The sequence below is a fragment of the Anser brachyrhynchus genome (assembly GCF_964034855.1).
Source record: "Anser brachyrhynchus genome assembly, chromosome: 4".
NCBI lineage: Eukaryota > Metazoa > Chordata > Aves > Anseriformes > Anatidae > Anser > Anser brachyrhynchus.
This window is the reverse complement of record NC_137698.1, coordinates 67,708,086-67,722,203: the sequence shown is the minus strand read 5'-3', so window position 1 is coordinate 67,722,203 and position 14,118 is coordinate 67,708,086. Positions and strand designations below refer to the sequence as shown.

Here is a 14,118-nt window from a genome sequence, read left to right as displayed (position 1 = left end):
CAACACAAAATTAATTGGTGACTTTCCACTAAAGAACAAAGAACCAATTTGAAAAAAAAAATACCCTGAAGATTTAATTATTTGCACACTGAGTGGGGTTTATTTTTGTTTGTTTTTTTGCTTGTTTTGTTTTCTGTGAATCTAAAGTTATCATAGGAAATATCACATACCCTAAGTAAATATCATGCAAAAGCAGGGCTGTATTAATTTCACAGATGGAGAAACTAAGGCTCTGAACAACAAAGAAGCTCATCAAGATCATATAGTGGTAAACACTGGAATGTATGTGGGATTCTTTCAACTCTAGCCTTTTAAGCTGGTAAATGGATGTTATTCCTTTAAGTGAATGTTTTCTAATGAGATCAGACATGGTACCACAGTGAAATTTATAGCATGATTCTACCTTAAAGAGACTAGATAACAAAAAACTTTATCTTCTACAGGGAACTGACAAATAAAGTATCATTTACATCAGTATTAGCATAAATTGATTGTGGTCAGCTAAGCTTTTGTTCCACAGCACATTCAAATAAGAGACAAGAGTATGTTACTAGAGATGATACACCAAATCTATGAGACATTCTAATATGTGGTTTAAGTCAAATTTGAACTTTCTGGTTAAAATATCATGTTAACACATCTCTGTTCAAAATATACACACATATACATATACACACGCACACTCTTCACCAGGTCCTAACTACAAAGGTAATCTGGAGATGGAGGAAATGCATTCCAAAAAAAATGTTTCAATTTGTTTTAAACAGAGAATACGTAGATCATTTGTTTCAGTATAGGATTAGCAGTGCAACACTCTGTGGAGACCCTACAGCAAGCTTCAGATCTGTAGATCCATCTGTGTGACACCAAGCAGAGATAGAAAGCCATGTCACAGATGCACGGAGTTATATTAGGAGAGTTAATGGCTTCAGAAGATCTACTTTCTCAGTAGCTAGTGCAGTCAAAGTGCCTCTAGTTCAACAAGTGTTTTTTTGAAGCCTTCCTTCATGGCACTGTTTTGTACAGAATAGATATTAATGTCATGGCTACACAGAAAAGATCAAAAAAGAAAATTTGTGAGACAAATCATGATATATGACAAAACAGAATTATGTAAAAAACATGTATTTGGTGGTGATGGTTATTCACAACTATCGAGTAAAAAAATATATACGCATATACATATATAAACATACACATACAAACGTGTGTGTGTAGCTATACGTCCCAAGTAAATATATGTACTTGTGTATGTATATATATGTACACATACATATACTGTTACGAAAACTTTCTCCTTCACCTATCAGAGCTCTAATAGGCATCCAGAGGCTGGTCTGTCAGAAGCTTTGTTGATATATATTTACCTGAATCGGAGTCCGCTAAGGTCACCAAGACCCAATATCCTCCCCTCAGAAAGAAACTGATGTTGTGTGCATTCAAGGCCTGCTTTATAGTTGCTATTCTCTGAAAACACAATAGAGAGAACGTCTGAGACATCTTTTACTCGGTTCTACTTTGAGAGACAATGCTCTGAATAGGACAACCCCTGGTTCATTGTAGTGAGAAACTCAGAAAGCACTTGTCATTGATGAGCTGAAATCTTAAAGAAATTCCATAGTTAAAAATCATGTAAAACTCCAGAAGCTGTAAATGCTGAAAATGTCAAATCCTTATAGCCAAATCTTTCTGCTTACCAAACCCTTTAGGTTTACCGAGTATGTGACAGACAACATGTTATATTTGCACGCACTGTTGGGTTTATCTCAGTCATAACTCAAACTATGCATAAGCCATATTATAAACTCTATCCATTTTCCTAACCCTATCAGAAGACAATCTGCAATGTCACTTTAGATTTCTTTACTATGAAAAGTAACTGTTATTTGATAATGAACTGCATGTTGTAATTTAACTCATCTCTTTCGCTACAATTGGATGGATTCCATTTGTATCTAATTTTTAACAATACTCTATAGAAATATATACATCCATCCATGTGGAAAAAATAAGGATTCCTTCTATTTTTTTCCAGTGGACAGAGCATACTAATATATGGTCACTTACATTTTTATGGAGCAGAACCATTAAATATACCATCATATCCTAACTCCAGATGAAAAACTGGCTGAATTTTCCCTTCTACTTCCTTCTGTCTTCAACACAGGCAATTTTCTAAAAGATCAAAGCCAGTTTTATACTCTATGCCTTATAATTTAAGATACGATTTCCCACAGTATGCCAAATTAGAAGTATGCTTTATATCCACAAAACCTTCACAAGAAGCTCCTTTTATGATATTATCAATTACGGTGCTCATCTTTGACAAGCCTTTGCAGCATAACACACAGAAATCCCTGCAGTCTTCCTCGTATTATGGAGAGACTTCACAAAAGTTCAGATTCAAATATTCTTGCTCTTACTGAGGAATATCTAACTTCCAAAGTCATTCCATTGACTTTATTAGATTTTTTTTTTTTTTTTTGGTGAAGGAATAACTCGACCTAAGGATGATGTGAGCATGGCCACAGTTATTTCACAGGAAAATTACTCCAGATAGCTTTTAAGTATTTATCTTTTTACCCAGTGTCTGAAAAGAGAATGAATATGAAAACTATATTGATTAGCAGCCTTTAAAGTGACGCTGACACCACTGAAATAGTCAGTCAGTTCAGGCTCAATCACTCATTCATGGGATACAAGGTGAGAGGGAGCACTGCTTTAGGCTAATCTAACTTTCATCCAGTAAATGCAGTTACTGAGCCCTGTAATTTACCTTTGGAAACATCATATTTTCCTGGCAGGTATTTGAGGAATCCAACATTTGCTCTGTTTTTTTTGCTCAAGCAACTAAAACTTGTTCATTATTTCTCACCCCACCCCTAGGTTTCCACCTAGGTCTATGTAAACTACACTTCCACAAGTCAAAGATATGAACTCCACGTGAATCCAACCAAAGGTTCTGGCATATGTATTTCACTGTTAGACTGATGTTTGTTTCAGCCCTGATGGTTTTTGTTTGTTTGATTGATTCCCTGCAGTAGGTTTTGAGCACAATGATTCTACTTCAACTTTTAAAAAAAAACTAACCCAGTGTTTAGAGCTCCTAAGGTTCTTATAATGGCATTTTAATTTATCTTCTTTTCCTACATCCTTTCCAATTATAAAATTTGAAAACAATGGATCCTATATAAGAATGCAGAAATAGCTTTACTATTCAAACTCACTCATTTGGTTACACACCTGGGGATCTGACTCACCCGTTTTATAAAAAAAACTCAGTGGGAATTTTCATACAGTAGTTTGTCTAGATACAATCCTAAATTTTCCTCAGAGCCACTGCTTCCCAGGCTTTAGTTTAAATGCACTTTAATTGACTCAACTAGATTTATACCACCATTAGACATGTAATAGATGTGCATAAATTAAACAACCAAATCTTTCTCTAAAGTCAATGATATAAATGAAGCACTTCTGAAATTGCTGTGTTCTTAAAACCAGGCAAAAATCACCCTCACACCCTCAGCTGTTACTTTTACATGCATAAATTTGAAAGAGAGCTTTTGCCTAAATGGAACCAAATGACAGAATTATCCAAGGGGCTCCTACTACTGCCCTGCCAACTTATTTACAATCTTTATATCACCAGCTATTTTTACCAGTACTGACATCTAATCTAGATTGCTAATAAACTTAATAAATAACATCACATCACAACATGCCTTGTAAAATGCCATCACAAGCTCCACCAAATACTTGCTCTCTGCCTGATCTAGAAGTTATTGCCTTTAACTATCCTTCTGAAATCACATAATATCCCAACTCTAAAAGGGTGTTTACCAAGAAGAAATAGTTTCTCTTTAAGGGAAGAAACTTCATAACTATGTCTAAAATAAGGATTTCAGGGGTACTCCCATCAAACATGCAGGAAACATTCTGAGTTGATGAATTCTGACAGGAACGCCACAGGACTGAGTTTGAAAACTGTCAGTAGCAGCATGACAGAGCACATCTTTTCAGTAAAACATGAGAAAAGGATTATGATGAAGACCCTCAAAATTCTCTTAGTTCATATTTAAGCATGTAACACCATGACTCTTTAACTGTTGATTTAAATAGTTAACGCTTCTAAGTTTACATAGGGTATATATTTTCAGAATTTTTCATGATTCACCACAGATAAAATACATATTCCCCCAAAATGATGACATTCAATTCTAAATCAACAAATTTATATACACATATCCACAGCTAAAGTAGTGTCCCTATGCACCTAGCACTAGAAGATTGACTCTAAAGCTTTGTACTCTATAAAACAACCAAACAGTTAAGATGCAATACTAGTGTAGCTGATTTTTTACCACTGGATAGCATAGGCCACTGTAACTGCTCCTGTCTTTCTTTGTTCCTACTCCAACCAAATGCAGGTTGAACCATATTTGGTATTCCCATACAGGTAATTCCCAGGCACCATTTGCATGACCCAGTCTAACCTAAGTATCAGAAATGTACCATTCTTCTCCAGAAATTTTACGATTTCTTTCACCTTTTCACTCTAGTTTCAGAAAACCTTTGCAAGGTCTCTCTGGGAGAATACTTATTACAGGAAGTGTGTTCTCCTAAACTAGTGTAATTTCTTCATAGCCCACCTAAACAGAAGTTTTCACAAATAATTTGCAACATATGATTGTTCTTCTTTATGCTATAGAGTAACTCACAGGGCATTTCACATAGAACACAAAAAAAAAAAAAACAGAGACAGCATTGATTATAATAATATTCTTCAAGGTGCCTTGAAGAACAGTGCTAATATAACAGTAGAGATTTAAAGGGAACTAATATACATAACATTTTGCACTGATGTAAAATGTTTGCAGAACCCAAGAATCAATAACCATAGTTCATTTAAATTATTAAAGGGATCCCTTCTATATACACTTGGAATAAAGAGAAAGAATTTCCTTTAGAAGCTGCACCTTGCCTCCTAAAGTAGAAAGATACAAATAATTTTGAAGAGGTAATGCTCACCTGGCCAAAAGCCATAGTTCATGGATAGCTCATTACTAAGGAAACAACCTATTAGAATTAACTGTTTCCTGCAATATAATCAGGATTTTAGACTCCCAGGAAATCCCACTATGATTACAGAGTGAGAACAGTAAGAATTTGGGGTTACCACAGGGTGAATATTTTGTTTATTCACACAGCTCTCTGTGTATTTCACACCATTCTCTGTGCAAAACACCTGTTCAAGTACTTGGACAACATCAGCTTACCCCTTTGGACCTTCCAAAGTGTACCCCATCAGTACCATAAACACTCTACTGGTATTGTGTTAATATGATGAGCTTTGTCTTATCTACTTCTCCAGCCCTTTGAATACTGTGACCTTGCCTCAAAGAGTAGTAAAATGCCCTTCAAAATTAACAATACTTCACGCTGTGATTCTTCATAGCTGCCAGGACTTGAACTGCAAGATACTGGCACGGAGTTGGGATCTGTTCCTTTTCTATCACAGCAAAAGGACAAGTATCATAAATAGTAATTTAGAAAAAAAGACCAAATAGTATTCTGATTTTCTACTGGCATATAGTTTTTATTATGGAAGGGATATGGTTTAGAAAGAGGGAGGGTGGAACTAATTTCTGATTTTCATTTGTTTCTTGGCAATTGAAAAGGATATTTGCTCATAAAGACAGAAACTACCTGCTTGATGCTCTTCAGGTCAACTATCACAGGTCTACTGTTAAGGTTCTTTTTCTATTGGGCCTGAAATCTAATTTGCTTTTGAAGAAGTGAAAAAAAAGTTTGTCCCTCTTTAGAAACATCAGTGTTCTGAACCCACTCTTTGCTCTATCTGATCTTCACGGACTGACATGCTATCGCCATTGTTTCTGTTTAAAAAACAGATCAATATTATTTATTCTTCAGAAATACAGAAATATCACTAGATTATGCTGTGGAGAAGAACATGGGCTACTGTGAAAATGCTGTATGTCTGAAAAAGCATTAAGAGGGAAGAATGGTTATTGTGGGTTGTCATTTAGGTGAATAATAATAATTTCTTCTCCTCCCCCTTCTCATGTGGTAGAATTTGTTCCTTAATATAGGAAGGTGGTCTAAACACTGCCATACACAGCAGTCATACTTGTTCCCAGCTTTTACATGTCTCTTGTCAGGTGGGAATGAGATCTTTACATAGTCAGGGAGAAACTTAATTCCACATAAAGACGATGAAAGTACAGCCAGTGATTTAAAAATACGATGAAAATTAGCCTAACCAGACATACATTGCTCTGGTTACCTTATCACTAGTTACACTTCTCTTCCTTTTAGGCTGGTTTGCTGGTAGCAGCACGTGCAAGTCAGCAGTTGTGGGCAGACCAGGTTTCACAACTGTCATAAGTGTTTCTTCGGGTATATTGGTTTCCTGGGAAGACAAAGGTATATGGCAAATTATAGAACAGGGTGCTTTGTATTTTATATAAAATACACAAGCAATTCCTCATGGGTCTTTCATTCTTTAGTCTTCAGATCCCTAGCATTTAGAGTGGATTCCACCAGCAGCTAAAACATGAACAAAGCCAAACATTAATTAACTGAAATGTGAGCTGCTCTTTGAAGATTAGAAGAACTAAGCATTGTTATCATATTGAAAAAGATTTAGTGGCATCATGGAAAGAAGCAAAATGAAGTGGTATGCAGTTTTAGCAAAACTCTGCAATGGCTTTGAATTTTTAGAGTAACTAAAAATAATTCCTAAGCAATTTAGGATCTTTTGTCAGCTGTTCAGACACCTAGTAGACTTAGAATAGACATTATAGCCAACGTCAGCTTAGGGAGGCTACTTTTCCTTCTGTGTTTAAGGGACACGGAAAAATCTCTCAGGGTGAGATTAAAAGCACCTAGGCTCAGTTCCTGAGATTGGTATGAATATGTGCACCCCACACTGAAAGTCAAATCCATCCCTTTTTAAAGTAGTTTGTGCAAATTTTGTTTTCTGACTCAAATTCCTCCATGTGTTATGTAACACAGTCACAAAATTCTAAATGACAACACTCAGGGCATTTCCCATTGCCTTTCTCGGAACAGATACTGAAATTGCATTAGATTGTCCATATTCTTTTGCAAATGATTTAATAACTAAAATGCAAGGGCAATTTTATAAGGTGGTAAAACATTTGTTAGACTGAAACTGGTTATTGAAAGTGTGTAAATGTGAATTTAATTTGACATTTGATGTGAAGTTAAAAAAAAAAAAGGCAGGAAATTGTATAAAGTCAAAATTCCAAAATTTGATGTGCACTACTGCAAATCAAGGAAAAGTCCAGCAATTTCAAACACAACCACTTTAAAAAACATCATCAACCTGCAACTCAGTGATACCATCTTCACAAAATGTCTGTATGTGCATGCTCTGCTATGGGCAGTGTGTATAGCTGAAGAGTATAGCTCTAAACCTCACAGATTTTATGGAGTCATCTTCGTTTAACTCACAGAACTGTTGCATGGCTTTTTACTTGATTTAATCTACAGGATTCAACTGCTCCCAGTCCACATTTCTTTTGCAAATATGGTCTAAAAAATACCCACAGCTGTAACAACTGTTTGCCTGTTTATTCTATCTAATTTTTGACTACACATCTGACACTGTAAAGTCTCTCTGCTTTTTTTCTACACAAAGACTATATCTTTATATTACACAGTATCCTTTGCTTTATGCTACATATATCACATTTAAACTACTCTTGCTGTTTTGGAGTCAGCAGTATTTGCCATGATGTCTATTCCTAATCCCAGAGGGCAATATTTAGCATTAATTGCCAATTAGGCTGTGTTAGAACTAAACTTTTGTATGTTACAATATCATCATCTACAGCTTGCCCATAAAAATGACATTAGGCTCAAACTTGTTTGGAATGTGGCTCATGAGGTTCATTTTGTTATTTTGCTCTGCGTCCTTTTTTTTCTAAATGAGAAGGCATTAACTTAACCTTCAAGGTTTACGTCTGGAGAGGGAACATTTTACGAGCAATCTGAAAGAGCACCTTTGCAAGAAGTCGTGTTACTACCCGCCCTATGTCTTCCCTCCACTCTGGTATGTCGGGGTTGTACATGTCCAGGTGCTTAGTGAACTTCAGAGGAAGAACATGAAAATGATCTAGAAAGACAAAAAGAAATGTTTTTGAACCATTAAAAAAAACGATTTCAAAAACAGTTTTGTATATATTTTCATATTTATTAATTCATATATATATACATATTTATACATCTATATGTATATGTGTATGTATATATATATATGAAAAAGAATGTCTATTTTCTGTGCAGTGCTGCAGTATGTAGGAACCCCATTGTTATCTGTTGTTCAAAGAAGAAAAGAAAAAAAGTGACAAACCCTTCCCCAAGGAGCCTACAGTCTACAGCAGCATGGAGCAAAAGTACACTCCTGTCAGGCACTCAATTTCTTTCTGTATTTTCGTCAACATCATCAAATTTGTGCCTAAAGATAAAAAAAAGCAGTAAGAAAAAAATAAACCAAGCAGATTTACATTCATTTTCTGGGGTCATAACATTCCCAATAAATTTTTTTAAAGACAATACACCACACAAACATGGTTGGTTTCTTTTATTTTTAATGGGAATGTGCCAATGGATTCTATTGTCACTGAATCATAAACATATGTTTTTTTGCCTATTACATGTTCCTATTTGTCATGCAAAACGAATACCTTGCGTATTCCATAAACTAGCTACAAAAATAAGAACAGAAATGATATGCCAAAGGCTAACTATTGCCCTCTCTGAAAAAAAAGAAAAATAAAATACTCCCACAACATTTATCTGGATATTTTTCAAAATATCTGAAATACTAGAAATGGGCTATTTCTCAGTAAAGAGTCTCTAAACTCTACTCTTTCTCCTTACGGGCTCCTTGGAAGAACACCTGGGGAAGTTAATGCAAAGCAGAGAAAGAGATCCTTTGAAATGCAGGCATGACTCAAACGTGCCCTCTCAAACAGTTTGGACAGAATTGTATTGTGTTTTATTATAATTGTGTTTTTCTTTTCCAAGGCTTTCTTTGTTTCCATCATGACCAGTACTTTCCTGCTCTTTGGATCAGAATTTGACAACATGAACAGCAGAAGCAATGTTAGAAAGCCAAAGACATTGATTTCATCTCACTAAGAGGGCATATACTTTCCAAAAAAGTGGATGCACTTTTAACTTGTAGCAGAAATATTAAATCCATTTATCTTAGGAAAAGAGAGGGTTTATAAAAGCTCTGTTTAGCATGAGTGTGGTTTTCATCATTACTTTAAAAAGTATACTGAAAGCAAAACAATCTTCTTTCACTGTTCAGACAAGAGATACGTCTCATTTTGTGTATTTCATGATATCTGAAAGCTTTTAGGCCTGTATTAAAGAGAATTTTTTTTTGCATATCACAATTCTCACATGTGACAGCACAAATTCAAATGTAAATAATTTGTCAGCACTACATTTTTCACAGTATATTATGCCTTGTCACCGTATTATAAGACACAGAAAACACACCAGGCCACAATGTGAAACATGAATTGAAGTTCAGCTTCTTCTATCGATGAGTTCAATATTTACAACAAAGCAACACTTGATTAAATATTTCAGATAAACATCAAAGGAATGGTGGTATATTGTCATAGAAAGCAAATATTTCATATTATTTATTAATACTGAGAGCATATACATAACTTTTTTTTTCCCAGAGATATTTAGACTGTTGTATTTATAAATTCTAACAAACTCTTTAGTCATAGGCCAAAATACTATTTAAATGTTATTGCCACATATAGCAATTGGGAACCACAGCAACTTTTACAATAAGCAAAGGAAAGAAAAGGTTTCAAATGAAACCCTTCCATACAATCACACTATTCAACTTCATGAAGTTACCAAGTGACACTTTAACCCTCTAACTTTAGGAATTAAATGTGGCATTACATATAATTGTACAACAGGTTCAGTTCTGCCAGGACTGGTTTAAAAGTTATATAAAAACATGCACATGTGAAAATAAATAAATAAATAACAAGAGTAAAGTCTTACCAAAAACATGGACAACTTTTGAATCCTGAAGCATGGAGTTCCCACAGGAAGCTTGCACTGTCACTCTGATGTCACCTGTCACAGCAAACTTCGTTACCAGAAAATTGTCCAATGTAAGAAGTGGCTTTAAAAACAAAGAAAAGTTGAAAATAGAATTTCAACAACAACCACAATAATAGCATCTGAATAGAGAGTCACTAAAAATATAAGCAGAGAAGGTTTCATACCAATTACTTTTTAGAATGCTGATCAACATTTTATCAAATTACTTGATTATAATTTTCAAAGACTGTTTATTTGCCCAGATGGATCTTTTATAAACAGAATAACCGCCAGATTGGGCAAATATTTCTGTTAGAATAATTGGTAGAATATTAGGTTTTCATACAGATCCCACTGAAATAAATAGATTTTGAGTCAGGCTCACAAATCTTTACAAGATCACATTCAGCAAGTCATTTGCCTCAAAAAATGTGGGGTATAGCCAAGGTCAGATGGATTACTTCAGTCAACTGAGAGCATGACCTATGGAAGTGCGCCAGTCTATTGTAACTTCCAAGATGGAGCTGTTAATCTGCTCACTGACCACATCTGTATGAATTACAAAACCCTCCGCAAGACTAAATCTATCTGCAGTGCCTGTTCTGGCAATGGTAAACCCAGTAACAATGAACAGATACAGACAAGGATTATGTTAGACCACACATTTGCAAGACAAAAGTTTACTGCACTTATCTGAAATCATTCCTGTGTCATACTTTGTCTCCCTCGTAAAGAAAATATTTTATGTATCTGTTATTGAAAGAATTGCCTTAAAAAAAAATAACCCAGCTAGACAAGTATTCCCAATGGCAATACTTGGTTATTTATTGCTCTAGGCTATGTGTATCTAGACTTTGTACTCCCAAATAAATAGCACTATATTTTTTAAGTGCTCTGTTTTGATACCATTTTTTGATATCCTCGCTATTTTTGATATCACCATTTAGTTTAGACTCCCTGTTTTAGGCTCCCAGAAAGTACTTAGGTATAAAATGAATATATACATATATATATTTCTGTGCAGTATTTAGATTTTCAGAACTTCACACAATCAACATGGAAGTTCATAAATCCAAGTTTTATCATTCACCAGTGCTGTGATCCCAAATGCACCTCTTTCCACAAGTTGTTGTTCTCCCCTGCCCCCATCAAGTAATTAAACACAATTTTTCCTGCAAAATGAATATGGTTTGGAAATTTAAACCAGTTTTAGAAGAGAAATTTCCATTTCCACATAAGTAGGAATAAAGGGAAATGAACACCTTAAAAGCATGTGGTAAAGCAAGGGATGTTAGTTACTCCTTGCACAGGATATAGGTGTCTATTTGGAATGAAAGATGGTCCAAAAGAAGTCATGTAACATGGTAGTATTTCCATTAAAATAAAGTGTCACTCAATCTTTACTGGAAAGAGATTGAAAATAATCTCAGCCAAAACAATTCATGTACCTGAAGATTGTTTCCTATCCACCAGTAGAAGACTGTCAAATTAGGATTCTTGGGCAATATGATGGCTGTCAGATTCACCTCCTGGTTTCTGCCAATGACTGGAACCACTTCTAAATTTAAAGCCTGCAGTGGAGCTGAACAAAGTTCCCAAAACATCATTGAACCATCACTAAAATACAATTGAATCCATCAATTTATTACTGCTTTTTTTTTTTTAATAATTATTTTTTTTTTATTTTATTTTTTGCCAAAGGCTTGTCACCTGTGCAACATAAGGTCCTGAAATTATTTTTCTCTTTCTCTCCTGCCTTTACCTCTATGTTGAAAGCTATGGGTATAATTGGATGAACTTAATTTCAACCAAAAATGAAATAATTCACAAAAATAAAAATAAAGAGAGAAAAACATACAAACAAAATTGTTGAGCAATGTGATGGATCATAAAGATGCACCTCTATGTTGTACTTTTTTTGGTGCCTGTTCAATTTTAGAGACCATATGCATACATTTCAGATAAAAAATAAAAAGGCAATCTCAGCTTTATTTTAAGTAATAAAGGATCAAATGAATAGAAATCTAACAAATCTTTCAAACTGCAAAGTGAAAAGCAGAAAACTGAATAAAAATGTTGCTGAGTATTCATTGTCATTATAAAATATCAGCTGTAAGGCTCACCACACATAAGCTCTCATTAATGCCTGCTTTAAAATAAATGGGTACACCAGGGAAGCATTTATTTGCAAATCAAGACAGATAACCTCTGTACTCTAAGTGTGCATTTTGAATAATTTTGTCCCTTTCAGATTTTTTTTATACAAATGCTGTACGCATTATTATTTACATAAAAGGTGTATATAAAGAGGACTGGAGCACCTCTCCTATGAAGAAAGGCTGAGAGGGCTGGGGATGTTCAGCCTGAAGGACAGAATGTTCCACGGAGACCTCATTGCAGCTTTTCAATGCTTAAAGGGGGCTTATGAAAAATGGAGAACAACTTTTTGCTTGGGCAGATAACGACAGGACAAGTGGAACCGTTTTAAACTAAAAGACAGGAGATCTGGTTTAGATGTCAGGAGGAAATTCTTCACTCAGAGGGTGGTGAAGCACTGGCACAGGTTGCCCAGAGAAGCTGTGGATGCCCCATCCCTGGAAGTGCTCAAGGCCAGGTTGTATGTGGACTGCCCACAGTCTGGTCTGGTGGGAGGTGTCCCTGCCCATGGCAGAGGGGTTGGAACTGGGTGATCTTTAAAGTCCCTTCCAACCCAAACCATTCTCTGATTGTATATAAGAAACACATCATTAATTAAGATGAATTTATCTGATTTTATCTTAATGGCATATTTTTCTTCAAAGTACAATAGCATTATTTGAAAGTATATCTTTGTCTCAGAGGCCTCTGAGTGTATATTTTTCAGAATATCTGATGATAATTTTTTTAATATATTATAATGTGACAACTAGAATTTCTTAACTTCAGCTGCACGATCTGTTCAGGATACAAAAATGCTGTGTAGTCAAAAACGCATTCACTACCCAGAGTGAATACTAACACATCCTTTTTTGTTCTACTTTAAGTATCTTTTCATTCACACAAGGTCTTTCATCTCATCATTTCAAACTTAAAGGTAATTAACATTGGTTTAAGGCCTTTCTCTCACTCTCTTTCATTAACTGAATTCACTTCCCATTCACTTCCAATGCACTGACTAAATTGATTGAATTTCTCTGAGAGAGCAAGTTGTTTAGACTGTGCACATCCTCCTTTTCCACCTCACTTCAACCTGACTTTGTGCTGCTTCATCCAAACATGAGGCTCTACTTTCATTCTGCATTTTCACTGAGGACTCTTTAACCATCTACATGAATTCAAGTTCAATTCATTCTAGATGTTTAAACAAAAGGTTTCTTCAATAGTTTCTTTACCAAAGCTGAATTAAGATGCTCATTCTGTTGCTGGTGTCTTGAAGAAAATTCAGAAACTGTAGGAATTCCATTAAATCTTCTCCTCCTAGAAAACAGGTTTTCTTTCTGATGATGCAAAATACATTCTGGAGAGAATCTGCATCACTGTTTGATTTTGCCATATATTTCCATTCTCACAGAGGAAACTGATCATTTTGAGATACGGCTTTGGTCCTGAAGAAGGTTACTGTCTTTTTCTAAATTTTGTTTATAGGGGAAGTTGTTTGGCACTTGAATCATGAGTTTGCCATTTCTATACAGGAAAGAGCTAATAATAATTACTGCAAGTCGTTCTGTTCTTCTCAGTCATATCATTCCATAATGCATTTGAACAAGCTTCATAGCGCTTTCTAATGTTCATAATTAGGAATGAAGTTGACTTATATTATTTCTGTTTAACCATTTAACCAAACTATAATTTCAGTGCACTTTTAAAGCTTCCTGTTATATCATTTCCATATCCTTTTCTACTACTACCGCTCCCCCCCCCCCCCAAAAAATATATATATATATTATATATATATAAGCTTTCATAGCCACGCACTATAGTGACTCTGGTTTCATGTCATGAAGAAGA

At 35.0% G+C, this 14,118-nt stretch overlaps 1 protein-coding gene across 12 annotated transcripts in view; it reads right to left on the bottom strand.

Annotated features, from left to right (window-relative positions):
- SORCS2 (sortilin related VPS10 domain containing receptor 2) overlaps positions 1–14,118 on the bottom strand; it is a 553,956-nt gene that overhangs the window by 21,738 nt on the left and 518,100 nt on the right. For all 12 annotated transcript variants that reach the window (XM_080592004.1, XM_080592009.1, XM_080592010.1 and 9 more), the window contains 5 exons: positions 11,580–11,713; positions 10,090–10,213; positions 8,049–8,161; positions 6,305–6,430; positions 1,368–1,467 (listed from right to left, as the gene is read on the bottom strand). In XM_080592004.1, the coding sequence (XP_080448130.1) occupies positions 1,368–1,467; positions 6,305–6,430; positions 8,049–8,161; positions 10,090–10,213; positions 11,580–11,713 (597 nt within the window). The remainder of the gene's footprint in view (positions 1–1,367; positions 1,468–6,304; positions 6,431–8,048; positions 8,162–10,089; positions 10,214–11,579; positions 11,714–14,118) is intronic.